The sequence below is a fragment of the Lissotriton vulgaris genome, unplaced genomic scaffold (assembly GCF_964263255.1).
Source record: "Lissotriton vulgaris unplaced genomic scaffold, aLisVul1.2 SCAFFOLD_352, whole genome shotgun sequence".
In the NCBI taxonomy this organism is placed as follows: domain Eukaryota; kingdom Metazoa; phylum Chordata; class Amphibia; order Caudata; family Salamandridae; genus Lissotriton; species Lissotriton vulgaris.
Window position 1 is genome coordinate 1,010,237 of NW_028245114.1, and position 14,526 is coordinate 1,024,762.

Genomic DNA, 14,526 nt, shown 5'->3' on the forward strand with positions numbered 1-14,526 from the left:
TTTATCAGTAAAATGTCACAGGGTCTTTCATTTAGAAATTTCTTAAATCTATATCCGGGGGATCTTGTTAACAATGATATTATAGTTGCGAAATATGTAAAAGAAAACACCAGGGTATCGGTCAGACCTGTGAAAACAGAATATGTACCTTGTCAAAACTGTAAGGGTTTATAACAGTTGTATGCTTAATGTTGAACGTATAAAATAAAAGACATTATATTTTTTTTAAAACATGTATTCAGACTTGTTATTTCAATATACATGCACCATAAAATGTTTTTTTGAAAGATGACTGAGACGGTTTGTAAAGTTATAACAAGGTGTTTATTACAAATATTTAGTTGACAAAACTTTATTGAAGAAACATAGGAATAAAAATCACACACAATTAATCATAAATCCATGCGAAGGGTGATTTAGGAGCTGTCTTTTTTTTTCGAGCTGGCACCGACGGTGCAGGAGTAGCCCATTTAGGGGATAGCCTTCGGACTTCAGAACCTGTAGGCGATGGCAGTAGGGGACTCTTCAAATTGTCTAGCAGTCTGCGGTGTTCATTATTACCAACGATCGTGGAGGGTATATTGAGTTCAGCAGCGGCCTGCAGAAACTGCTCCCAGCCTCGCGGTGCATTTTGAGGTGTCAGGATTTTGGGGTGTGTGAGACCTTTCACTAGATCGTACATATGCGACCCTGCAACAGGTTGGCCCTTGTAGAGAAACTCACCTAGCTCATTCCAAGAGACAAGGTCTTTAGAAGCGGCTAGTTTACTCATCAACATCTGCGCAGCCCCTCTGTGCCTTTGACCTATATTTTTTAGGAGGTCTCCAACAAAGGTATCTGAGGCTGTCGCATCATCGGGAGGCGGTTGTAGGGGCTGAGGGTCGGGGGCCTGAGCAGCTGGTTGTTCAGAGTCTGGGGTATATAGAGTCAACTTGTTCTTCTCGGTATTCCACTGGGTGTAGTAATTTAAGAATTTTTTGAGAGTGTTGTTGTAAAGGTTAGCCTTGTCGTAGGGGTTTAGATCAGTCCTGCTCAAAATGTCTTTAATTTCAGCATCCAGGCGTAAAGTCTCATTTCTACGGATATCCCATGCGTTGTCCGTGGTGGACCCCAGCTGCTCCATTTGCTGCCTAGGAACCAGATACATTTTTGTGGCATGCTCCATCACTGACCCGTAAGGAGGCTTGTAATTACAGGTATAGCTATCCCCAGCAAGTTACCTATAAAACCTCCAGACTGTTTCACCAGTTTCTTCTTTGTTATGAGTGAGGCCCTTTTATTACTGAGCTTCTTGATGAGCCCCTTCTTCTTCTTCAGAACCTGTAACTGACGCTTTGATATAGGGACGTTGCCTTTTAGGGTGTTTAGGGCTATTTCTGAAATGGCAGCCACTAAATCGTCAGAAGCGGTGCCCAGGATGGCCTTTCGGTGTTGGGGGCTGGCTGTAACAAGCATTTTCAGGAGAGCTAAATTGTGGCGTAGGTGTGTAGACATGGTCACCACTGAGCGTTATAAGGGCTGGTCTGTAAATGGTTCTAAAAGACATCACCGCTGCTTTTTATAGGGCCTGGTCTTGGGCTTTGGGGTGTAAACTACAGGTAGCTCTGTTGGAAAAATATCAGCCCTTAGTCTATAGTCTTCTAGAGTTTCATTTTTTAAGTCTACCAACAGGTACCCGTGGGGTTTTGCTGTAGCGTCGTTAAAGGCCTCCATGAAGAAGTGTGTGTTTCCAGGGTACATCTGTTTAGCTATGACAGCTATTTGCTGTTTGTCACGGGGGTTTTTAAATAAAACAAGGTATGAAGCGTTGAGAGCTATAGACCTACTGTTCTTGCCTTTGTAAAACAAATTCTGCACAATGTAGCAGATGCTTAGATTGCGATGATGTGAATATTGAGTAAAAGCTCTCTCTAACTCTGGATGATCACCACCTTCACGCATCAGATCATCAACAATTATCATATTTACAAGGGTTGGTGGTAGTAGCTCATCATCGTTGAGGTTATCCGGTATACCCTCTATAAATTTGATATGGGGGAACCGACGGCCCAAGTCTGTATAAAGAGGCTGCCAGCATGAATAAAGCCATACAATGTTGTTAGGGATTTGTGATAAAGCAGAGGCGGCATTTTCTAAGAGCTTTTTTATAAAATAGCTTTTACCACAGTTTGAGGGTCCTGCTAGCACGCAGGAGAACGGATGCTGCAACCTGGTGTCCATACTGTGGCGGCTGTCTCTCTAATGGACCTAATAACCATAAGGCAGTGTTTTATAGTCGGTGGTTAGGACCCTTTTATCAAAAACAACTCGCAATGTTTTATGTAGAGGCTGGGTTGTGATTTCCCACTTCTTTTTAGATCTGACTATGCAGGGCTGGTTCACAACTATGGTTTTAGCATTCTCAGAATCGTCTGCTGTAGCGTATTCGTGTACCAGATTCTTCAGACTATCAAAATTGATTTTTACAGTGTTGCTGACATTTAAGGTTATCCCTTTGACCTTCATACACACCTTGTTCTTGTTGGTCCGGTAACTGTATGTCTTAGGCCCTGAGGATGTATATTCTTTTATATACTCATCCTTATCTAGCTCACTGGTTAGATTACCCAGATAATCTCCTAGAGGAGGGTCTTCATCCCCCGGTTTGCTCAGAAAAATCACAGAATCTGTATCGTGATACAAGCAGCGATCCTGGAGCTTATCCATAACCCCGTAAAGCTCTAGACGAGCGTGGGCTGTCGTGAAGCAGGCTATGAAAATGTTTATGTTGTTACTCGATGTGGGGTACTCTTGGGCGTATTTCCAACACAAAGCTGCGGTATCGTCATCGATAAACTCGCAGCTGGACACCTCGTAGCAGGGGGCAAACAGGTACTTGAACAGTTCATCAGGGTCTGATATTAAAGTGGTATTTGAAAGGTTTGTGCGCTGTGCAAATTTTCCCCATAAGGAGTTGAGACAGAGTTTGGCTAACTGTCGGCGTGCAGGATTGACCTCTATCAGATGGGGGCGTAAACTGATACCCTCGTGAACGTAGTAGTCATCGATGTATTTCTGTTTTGCATCCTGACTAGTACACCATTCAGGATACCCTGAGGCCTCCTGTTTGTCTCTGAGAAACAAATTAATGTAGGGGGCAAAGAGTTGTGTTGTAGTGCTCTTAAAATGCCACACTTCGTGTACTCTACCGATCCTGTACCCTTTCTCTAAGGCAGCTTGTACCTCGATGCTACACCAGGTCCCTGTGAGCATCCTTTGTTCATCGGTGTGTCTGCAGCCATCAATCTCTTTAAGCATCGCACATGTTCGACATAGGGGGAACATCAGCTTGCCATCGACTCTGCATGGTAACACTGGGAAGTAAAGCTGCTTAGGAGGATAGATTTCACATTTGATAAGCCCAAAGTATTCGGATAGGGGCTTGAAATCTCTATAGATGATGGTGGGGTGACCCGTTGGGTACAACTTCATCTTGTTCACAAAAGGGTACAGACTGGTGAAATCATAGTAGTGTATTTTCTCACCCTCACCAACGACCTTGTACAGTTGTATGGCATTTGTACGCCCCCCAAATAAGGCATCACGGGGCTCCAATGGTGTGGGTAAATGATGAGTCTTAAGAAAAGAGCAGAGGTCTGTGTCGGTTTTTAACATGTCTAACCACTCGTGCTCCCAAAGAACTCTCATAGCAAAGCCCTGGTTTTCAACATACTGGGCCTTTGTCAGAGTACGCCTGTATAAGTGTTCAAATTTGGCACCCAGCATTTTGTTATACTCGTGGGGTTTGTAACACTTGGGGCAGCCGTGGTAAAAACAGCCGTTGAATTCAAAGGCTGTCGGCACACCCTTAATTACAGAGTACCCGTCCAGGTAATAGGGGCCCAGGCGGTATTCACCACCCTGTAAGGCATGTTGAATTTGTATGTTTTCCTTCTCAGAGACGTGCATGAGCCACTGGATAGAGGGGGTTGAATAACGTTTCTGTTTACCGTTATAGAGGTCTGGCGGTACTAGAGCGATAGTTTCAGGCATTAAAAACATGTGTTTGTAGATGGACATACACATGGATGCCAGAGTGACGTTTTGAAATGGGTCTATGTATTCGACCGCTTGCTGTATTCCAGGGGTTTTGGGTGTCAAGGCCTTGACTTTTTTAGGCAAGGTCTTAGGTTTCAAGTCCTTGACTTCTTTAGTCATAGACACCACAACATCTCTGAAGAGGTTACAAGCTTGCCGAAGGATCATTACATCAGCCTGACAATAAGCTTTCAACTCTGTTTGAAAGTGAAACTCCTTTTCACGGTTTTCAGAGTACCACTGTAGAAAGCTCACTTTCTCATCAGGCATCATGTATTCAACCCCATAGCTGTCAGGAGGCGGCATGGGTCCCACATAATTTTGGTTAGCCCAGGTGTTAAAAAAGTGTGGGAAATAACCTTTACACCCTGGGAACCCAAAGGCCTTTGGCAGCTTGCTCAATTTCATGGGTAGGAAATTCAGGGTGTCTATGAAGCGTATTTTTAAAGAGCATACTGTCATCAGCATCAGTTTAGACCCCTGGGTTATGAGCTCCACTTGTATCTTTTCACGAATCATGTCTCGTAGAATAAAGAAGGAGTCATAGGCTTTCGAGTTGTGGGCGAGCATGGTATATCCTTGGAATTTGGCTTGAATGAAAGTGCTCAGGAAATCACCAACGCACGTTCGTCCCTCAAACTCCCAACTGTCGTCGGATGTTAGATGGTGTGCGTAAATGTAGTTAGGCTGGTGTACCCCTGTCTCTTGTGTGCACTCTATATCAAACACTATATAGTCTTCGGTCTTGGTCTGAGGTGGACCTTTAACCATATAACACTGATGGTTGGTGCCGGCCTCGTAAGACACATGGCAACGGGGGCATATCATACCTTTGCACTTGTGATCCGTTGCAACATACCGCCCACACTCGCTGCAGTCCTTTTTAGGGACACATTTGAAAGATTTCTCGTGTATGCTCAAGCAGTTTTGCGAGCGACAAAACAGCCTACACGTGCTGCACCTCACCTTCAGGGTAGCGTCTTCTATACAGCCAACCCTCTGACACATCTTACAACACATTTCACACTGGTGGTGTGTTTTATTGTTGTATATATGGTCACAGTGGGCGCACACATACTTGGCCCCCAGAAAACCTTTTAGGTTCAAGATGCCGTAAAAATGATTTTCCATGTGGAGGACATATACGGTCTTGTTTCTCACAGGTTCCCCGGTTGTAAAGTACTTCCAGGAACCGCTGTGATAGAGAACTTTCACCGTCACGGCGAAATAGTTCTCAAAAAGACCTATATCGCCAAAGCCGACCATTCGGTCAGGAGGTATTTTAAGATCCTCATGGGCTTCAACAGCTCTAGACATGATGACAGCGTCAGGGGTCTTGCGAGCCATCAGCAGACCCACGATGCTGGCCGCCAGACATGTATTGGCAGTGGCGTTGGTAAAATTGAGCAGCCACATCTGTTTCTTACCAATTATTTTACTGTATAGTACGCTCTTTAAGGGTCTGGAAACACCCCCCTCACGCCCCCGTACAATGAGGGCTATGACTCTAAAAGTGCCATAGGCGACTAGTTCCGCCTTACTCTGTAAAAGCCTTTGGAGGTTTTCTAAAAATTGCACAGCGTCAAAAACATCTCGGGTCTTACGCCTGGTGAACAACGGCGTGTCAAAACCCTGCCCCTGGAAGCGGAGTTGGAAAAAGTCATTAGGCCCCACATCGTGTAACAACCTTTCTATGAGCTCCTGCACAGCCTGATGTATAGCCAGAACACCATGAGTGGTTGATGTTATTTGGTGTAGGTTAACAAATCTAAACTCCTCATAGTGTTCTACGGCCCTAAACCTCTCTACATTGCGAGTGTAACTTCTAACACTCTCTAAAAACAAGGGCTCTGGGCCCTCATCAGTAGGAGTGTGATTTGTGGAGGTGTTCTCTGTTGTGTCATTTTGGGAGGTCATGGTGGGACCTGTCTCAGGGGTTCTTGTAAGCCTGCGGGTAGCGCAGATTCTCGCCTTCTTCAGCTTATTTATTAAAAGCCGGCGTTGCTTTGTACTATTAAGCCACTTTTGTTTTTTTTTACGGGCCCAGGCTTTTCGAGATACCATGCCCCAGCCTATCTGAACAGGTAGGTCGCTGTCGTTGGTTGTCTTGTTCATGGAGGCCTCCGCTACAGTTCCACCCCAAGGTCCTTCTGAATGTTGGGGTGCTTGGAGTTTTAAAGCCATCCCCCCGACCCCCTTCAAATGACCGACCCTAGGTATGTTAGACCCTGCCCCTATGTATTGTCGGCGGTGAAGTGTTGGATTATATGCTTCAGGCTTTGATCTTGAAGCTGTGGTACCATGCTTGAAGGGTTCTAGGGAAACAGGTGTATCTTGTTTGGAGGGGTCTATGGAAACAGCGGTGTCTTGTTTGAGGGCTTGTGGGGCCCCCGATGGTCGTTGCCTGAGTAGTTTTAAGAACCGTACAGCCTTTGTCACTAATCTCTGGACCTTACGGTTATATTTTGGGGTCCTCTTAGGAGTAACAATGGCTGTGGGGGTCTTTAGGGGCTGGTACTGACATAGTCATGAGTGTGTACCGTGTATATCGGCCACAGCCGCCTGACACATCTGTATGATCTCTTTTTTACACACCCCAACCCGTGCCACGACCAGATGTTGGGCCTCCCTCTTGTTCCTGAGATTGGAAAACCCCATATCCATTCTTATGATTGCACGGTTCGCCTGTCGCTTTAATTTGCGAACAGCCATCTGGATCTCTTTTACATGTGTCTTCAATGCCTCTTCAGTGTTTACAGACCCATCTTGTTCCTGCTTCGGGGGGAACACCTTGCGAGGTCTTATAAATGGTGACAATGCCTCAGGCACATCTATACTGCCACCAGCTATGGCGGTACTGGACACAGGTCTGTACACGGGCATGTCCCAGGGGATGGACATGGACCTGTACACAGGGGTGGCAACGGTACTGGCCTCAGGGTTGGACACTGTACTGTACAAAGGGTTGGCAGCGGTGTTGGTCTCAGGGTTGGCCACTGTACTGTACAAGGGGTTGGCAGCGGTGTTGGCCTCAGGGTTGGACACTGTACTGTACATGGGGTTGGTAGCGGTGTTGGCCTCAGGGTTGGACACGGTACTGGCCCCGGGACTGGCCACGGGACTGTACACGGGATTGGCAGCGGGGATGGCCACGGGACTGGCCACTGGACTGGACACGGGACTGTACATGGGATTGTCAGCTGGACTGTCCAAGGGCCTGTACGCGGGGCTGGCATCGGGGCTGGACACAGGGCTGTACATGTGGATGACCGTGGGACTGGTAGGGTCGTATGCTCCTGGAGGGGTCCTCGGGGACAAAGGGTCTGAGGATTGTGAGGAGTTGTCATTGTAATCCTGGGGCCTAGCTGAAATGTATGTGTTAGGGTGTGGTGCATGGTTACCTGTGTTCTGTAAGCCATCTGTGTTCAAAGACCTCTGGTACACCGCTTCTGGGGTTCTACCAATGTTGTATACCATCCCCCTCAACTCCTCAAGAGCGTGGCTATTCATGCTAGAAGGACTTTCTAGGGGTTGCGCATTACCACCTGTTGATACCCTAGGCTGGGCCTGAACACTTACAACAGGCTTTGGGGTTTGCTCAGGGGCGTGCACCTCTACATGCACAGTTATTTTATTAGCCACTGTCTGGGGTTTCAGGACGCTTGGTGGATCCTGGCTTGTATTAGGGTTGCTGAGGGACTCTGGTAACGGGAACTTAGGGACCCCCGGTTTTAGCTTCAGATGTTTTCTTGAGAGGCGCGATGTTTTAGGGGTTTGTGGCGGCGCCGCCTCTTCTACAACCACCGGTACAACTACCACCTCCTTGGGGCTCAAGGTTGTATAGGCCTCATTCAAGGGCTTAGCATCCTTTTTTATAGATAAATCTAAGGGGTTAGCTTGGGGCTCAGGGGTGCTAGGGCTTTTCTTCTCAGGGCTTAAGAGCTTTGCAAGGCCCTCGTGGAGCACCGCCGTTGTCTTCTTCTGGTTTAAGGGCTCTGTTTGGGTGTCTGTGAACACCTTACAGACCTTCACCCTTTTTAAAGGGCTGGGGAGGTTCTCTGAGTCCCCCTGATTCTTCTTAAGGGAGGCAGGGTTTGTAAGCATACCGCCAGTGTTGGCCCCTCCCCTGTGCAGAATAGATTGTTGTAGATGGTTGTTGAGCGTGTTGCTTGGTGTGTAGCACGTGGATAGTTTTTCCTGGCGTACACGCCTACTCACGACTTTTGCGCCGCTTCTGTTGTTCTGGACGGATGTTATGTCCGTTAAGGGCGGCGCCGACCTCTCTTCAGCAGCATGTTTCTGAGCCGCTTCTAAAATATAAACAGAAAAAAATATATATATATTAGAGTAAGCATAAAAACAACACGTACAATCAACACCATCCTAAGTTCTACACAGGCACCTTTTTTATATAGGCCTTCCTACAACCAGCTGTACCCTTCTGCTTGAGAGTCTGTAACGCCTCTAGTACTTCTCACACCCTTTTATAAAAAACACACCTGAAAGAGGTCTTTTTACAGCTCTTTTCTTTGACAGAGGTCCCACTTTAGAAGTTGAAGCTTTCCTCTTCAAAGGAATTTCTTTTGAACATTGCGCCGCCTCATGGACCTCAGCACCGCCCTGGCATAACATAGGGACACCTGTAAAGAAAAAAATAATACCCAACATTAGTCATCTTTCTGAGGATTACCTCTATAGACCCTCAGGGTCAGGACGCTGTCCTACTCCGCCAACTCCCTAGCGCCTTAGACAGTTTAAATAACAACGGCATTTTTAATTACCTGTAGGAACTGTAGTGTTTTGCACCTTGTTCATAGCGTCTTGAGCCGCGAGGAACAACATAAGATCGTCATAAGCTTCTTGTAGGTCGGTGTCATTAGCTGTAAAAGCATACAGACATGAGCCCCACATTAGAAAAGAAAAAAAGAGAACTTGTGCGTTGCTGGTGTACAAAACTACGTAGAACTACACAACTCTAAATATATATACCTGGCTGCGGGGCTGACAAGTGACCATCGCTGCTAGTTATTACAGCTGTGTCCACCGCAGGGGGTACATTGGTGACGGTTGCATTTGTAGGGTCTTGCATCTGTATTAAATATTAAATAAAAGAACAGGATTTAAAGCACCTTTCATAAATAAAAGTATCACAACTTCAATCAATTCATGTATACATTTTAAAAAACTATTAAGAGGGGTGCAACAACAGACATTTTTTTTTTAAAAAAGCGTTGTATGTGCTGCGCTAAAACATATGTTAAAAACAACCTGCGCCATATCCTTTGCTTCTGGGGTAAACCACTTTAGGTACACATAGTCCTTCTGACCTACAAAAACTGCCCCTAGGTTCATGGTACTCTTTGGTAACACGTACATGCCCCTTTTCTCTTGTAACACCTTGGTTGCGACCTCTCACTTTTTTGTGTGCTTTTGATAGTTGTGCCAGTGCCACAATTGCCTACATAACGCTTATTCTTGTGCTTGAGTGTCTACCCTATATTGCAGGATTATACCTCTAATTGTACTTTGTTTTCTCTTGTAACCTACACACTTGTCACTTTATTTATTACTCATGTAGCTTAACGCTTGCTTTTGTAACCGTCATACATGTCACTTTTTTCCTCCTGTAATACCCCACTTGCTAACACATGTATTTTGTTTGCACACAATTGAAATTTTTTTGGCCATGTAACTTAAAGCCTGCTCTTGTAATTTGCGCTATATTGGCAGTTTTTTTTGTTTGGCATCTTTTATGTAACACCTGTAATTCTTAGTCCTTATCTTTTGCAACTGGTGCTTATGTAAAGCGCTCTGACACTTAAGGGTGAAATTCGCGCTACATTTACATTTTTTTTCTGTTTGGCATCTTTTATGTAATACCTGTAATCCTAAATCCCTATGTTTTGCAACTGGTTCTTATGTACAGCGCTGTAACACTATCGTGTTCGCGCTTTCTCTCAATAAAATGTTTAAACAAAAAAAAAAAAAAAAAAAAACACACACACTGGGCCTGCAGGGGCTTGATCCGCCCCTACAGTGATGCACTGCTGACATCACTGAAGGGGCGGACCATGCCCCTGCAGGCCCGGTGAAGCGTCCGCCCTCCCTGCTACAGTTGCTCTGTTGGATCCACGTGGGGACCGTGGGAAAATGCCCTCCCAAGACCCTCACAGCCACCGGAGCCCTACACCCCAGCACCCTCGAGCCGCGCCTTGTGAAAGCGGACTCGAGGGGCATTTACAAAAAAAAAGCGGGACAACTCGGCACTCGGGCTCCGGCGCCCCTGGAGAGACACACGGAGCCCGCCCTCAGAGCCCCCCCCGAGCAGCGCCAGCCTCAAGCGGGCTCAGGGGGGATTAATTTTAAAAATAAAACTAGGGACCGAGGCAACCCCCCAAGGACACCGGAGCCCTACACCCCCGCACCCTCGAGCCGCGCCTTGGGAAAGCGGACTCGAGGGGCATTTACAAATAAAGCGGGACAACTCGGCACTCGGGCTCCGGCGCCCCTGGAGAGACACACGGAGCCCGCCCTCAGAGCCCCCCGAGCAGCGCCAGCCTCAAGCGGGCTCAGGGGGGATTAATTTTAAAAAACGATGGATCGAGGCAGCATTCGGGACCCCGGAGCCCCCACCAGACACCCAGAACACGGTCCCACAACACCCCGAGCAGCGCCATCATCAAGCGGGCTCGGGGGGATTAATATTAAACACAAAAAAAAAAAAAGCGGCAATCGGGGCACTGAGCCCCCAGGGACACCCTGACCCTAACCCTCGACAGCGCCCCGGAGAAGCGGACTCGGGGCGATTTTTAAACAAAAAAAAAGCGGCAAGCGGGGCCCCAGAGCCCTGAAGACCCCTCACAGACCTCCCGTGGCACCCCCGAGCAGCGCCAGCCTCAAGAGGGCTCATGGGGGCTTATTTTTAAAAAGCGGCACAAGGGCACCGGAGCCCCCCAGGGACGCCCAGAGACCTCCCCACCCAGAACCCCAGTGCATCTCCAGAGGATTTTTTAAAACGATGCACTCAAGGACCCTGAACATCCTGGACCCCTCCAGCTCACCCCCTTATAGGCTCTCCTACACAGATACAGCCCCATACTTCTGATCCTCGAAAAGCCCCAAAACAGCAACTTGGTGAGTACAATAATGCATTTTATTTATTTGTATATGTATGCCATGTATTTTATTTAAAGAACCTCTGGCACCCCTGAAACAGTAGTAGCCTCTAACATTTTATTGACATTAAATGTACAGCAGCCTGGTAAAAAAATGTTTCTATGCTCTGTAAAATATACGTTTCCCCTCTACATGTACCCTCCTAAGGCCTATAACATTATGACCCCTTAAATACAAACCCTGCAAACTCTAACTTATGCCACCACCCTTATTAACATTAAATACACACACACACACACACACACACACACACACACACACACACACACACACACACATAGCTTTAAACTCAATGCATCAGCAAAGCCTTTATTCACTTTAAGCACATTTACATTACAATTCACATCTTGTAAAAAAACTTCTTTGTCACCATTATTCACATTAAACACAGCACATAGACTTAAAGAGTAACAGTTTACAAGCCACACTACATAGTACTATTTTTTTAAAAGTACAACTTTTTTATTTATTTTTTTAAACTACATGTACACCCTAATACAACATTACACCATCCATTATTTACCTTCTTTACATGTTGGCAGGCTGCGTCAATCTGGGAGAAGTTGCTCTGGTCCATTTCTTGCCTTAGGATCCAAGCGTTGGCTCTGTGCCTTCAAAACAATCCAGGCCAGTCACTCCCCAAGGTTTTGTAGGGCTTGATGGTGTAGAAATCCACAAAGGTTTTTTGACTTGGTTGCTGGTGCAGGAGTCCTCCAGGTACAGCAGAACAATCCACGCCAGTCACTCCTCAAAGGGGGGTTTTTGAATGGGTGTTTGGCAGTGTTCCTTGAGGGGCCTTTTATACCTGTCCAAGCATGCTAATTAGAAGCCCCCCACACCCTTTATGACTTTAGGGGGTTAGAACAATGCCCTGATGGCCTTTGGTTGGGATCCTTTTTTTCTATCCTTGTTACTCAAACTCAAGGCCTATCCTGGGAAGAGTGGGGTTAGACAATGGGGGCCGGCGCAAAACTCTTCACACCTACGTCACACATTCTCCTGGGAAGTAGGGAGCCCGGGAACAGGATCTACCTTGGGACTCACATATTAAATTTCCTGCCAGCCATGTCAAGTTGGAACTAACCTGTCAAATTTGGGACCAGGGGCTTTGTGATGTGTGGGGCTATCCTGGGAAGAGTAGGGTTAGACAATGGGGGCCGGCGCAAAACTCTTCACACCTACGTGACACATTCTCCTGGGAAGTAGGGAGCCCGGGAACAGGATCTACCTTGGGACTCACATGAATTTCCTGCCAGCCATGTCAAGTTGGAACTAACCTGTCAAATTTGGGACCAGTGGCTTTGTGATGTGTGGCCTATCCTGGGAAGAGTGGGGTTAGACAATGGGAAGCTTTGCTCTACTCTCTTTTTTCTTATCTCAAAATCTCAGGGCTGGCTGGGGGTTTATTATTTTATAAGGGGTTTGTAGTAACTTATTTTTTTTTAGAGAGAATTACCATTGGTAGGTTTCTGAGGCCCCTTTGCCACTTTGACACCTACATGACACATTCTTCTTCCCAGGCCCTGGGCTGGGGAACTCAGGACTGCCCCATCAGCTGTTCAAACAGCTGATGGGGCATTCTTCTTCCCAGGCCCTGGGCTGGGAACGCAGGACTGCCCCCACCAGCTGTTCAAACATCAGCTGGCTGCAAACCCCAGTTCTAAAAAAATGCACAGACATTTCCAGCCTACAACCATGTAGTTTTTTTCTATGCACTTTTAACATATACACAATTACCTCATGTTTTGCAGCAGAGCAAAGCTGTCAAATTTAAGACTAGAAGTTTAAGACCAGACTGCTTAAGGTCAGGGCTGATCAAACCCTGGTCTTAAACAGTCCTGGCTTTAAACTGTCAAAAATAAGGCCAGAAGTTTAAAACCAGACATGTCAAAAGCTGTCAAAATTGCGACCAGCAGTTTGCGACCAGCGCTGTCACTTTTGCGACCAGGATTTTTTGATGGAAGGTATCCCTTCTTACTACTGGCGCCTCCCTTCGACGCCCGGATTATGGAACAACCCAGCTCGCTTCCTGAATGCAGAGCACTTTCCACCACCAATGGCGAGACATGGGAACCCCACAGGGGACTCCGTCTGTACCAAGGCAACATTGGGCCACCCCTGCCAGAAAGAAATGAAATAGGTTGAGCCCTGCTGGATGACGTCATGAGAGTACAATGATAGCCGTAGAGATATAAAATAAATATTGAAATCTAATTGGGACAAAAACTACATGTTTATTTGTGCAAAATACAGAACTTCTTGGTGTGCATTCGGAAATCAGCCGGGATACTCGTTGACATCCGGAGACTCGTGGAGAAGCTGAGGCTCAGCAACACAGCGCTATGAAGGTGAGGAGCAGCAACACAGCGCTAAGAAGGTGAGACGCAGCAACACAGCGCTAAGAAGGTGAGGCGCAGCAACACAGCGCTAAGAAGGTGAGGCGCAGCAACACAGCGCTATGAAGGTGAGGAGCAGCAACACAGCGCTAAGAAGGTGAGACGCAGCAACACAGCGCTAAGAAGGTGAGGCGCAGCAACGCAGCGCTAAGAAAGGTGGGGCGCAGCAACACAGCACTAAGAAAGGTGAGGCGCAGCAACACAGCGCTAAGAAAGGTGAGGCGCAGCAACGCAGCGCTAAGAAAGGTGGGGCGCAGCAACACAGCACTAAGAAAGGTGAGGCGCAGCAGCACAGCGCTAAGAAAGGTGAGGCGCAGCAGCACAGCGCTAAGAAAGGTGAGGCGCAGCAACACAGCGCTAAGAAACGTGAGGCGCAGCAACACAGCGCTAAGAAAGGTGAGGCGCAGCAGCACAGCGCTAAGAAAGGTGAGGCGCAGCAACACAGCGCTAAGAAAGGTGAGGCGCAGCAACACAGCACCATGAAGGTGAGGCGCAGCAGCACAGCGCTAAGAAAGGTGGGGCGCAGCAACACAGCTCTAAGAAAGGTGAGGCGCAGCAACACAGCGCTAAGAAAGGTGAGGCGCAGCAACACAGCGCTAAGAAGGTGAGGCGCAGCAACACAGCGCTATGAAGGTGAGGAGCAGCAACACAGCGCTAAGAAGGTGAGACGCAGCAACACAGCGCTAAGAAGGTGAGGCGCAGCAACACAGCGCTAAGAAGGTGAGGCGCAGCAACACAGCGCTATGAAGGTGAGGAGCAGCAACACAGCGCTAAGAAGGTGAGACGCAGCAACACAGCGCTAAGAAGGTGAGGCGCAGCAACACAGCGCTAAGAAGGTGAGGCGCAGCAACACAGCGCTAAGAAAGGTGAGGCGCAG

At 47.3% G+C, this 14,526-nt stretch overlaps 2 protein-coding genes across 2 annotated transcripts; both read right to left on the bottom strand.

The window, feature by feature from the left end:
- Positions 1–388: 388 nt before the first annotated feature.
- LOC147666531 (uncharacterized) lies at positions 389–6,261 on the bottom strand. Its single transcript, XM_086949010.1, has 2 exons — positions 2,876–6,261; positions 389–1,130 (listed from the first exon to the last, which is right to left on the bottom strand). The coding sequence occupies exons 1-2, from the start codon at positions 6,259–6,261 to the stop codon at positions 389–391; spliced, it is 4,128 nt and encodes a 1,375-aa protein (XP_086805136.1).
- Positions 6,262–6,491: 230 nt separating this feature from the next.
- Positions 6,492–12,295, bottom strand: LOC147666532 (uncharacterized). The gene is made up of 5 exons (XM_086949012.1): positions 11,777–12,295; positions 9,067–9,166; positions 8,859–8,957; positions 8,577–8,717; positions 6,492–8,387 (listed from the first exon to the last, which is right to left on the bottom strand). The coding sequence occupies exons 1-5, from the start codon at positions 11,828–11,830 to the stop codon at positions 6,604–6,606; spliced, it is 2,178 nt and encodes a 725-aa protein (XP_086805138.1). The 5' UTR covers positions 11,831–12,295; the 3' UTR covers positions 6,492–6,603.
- Between the last annotated feature and the right edge of the window lie 2,231 nt (positions 12,296–14,526).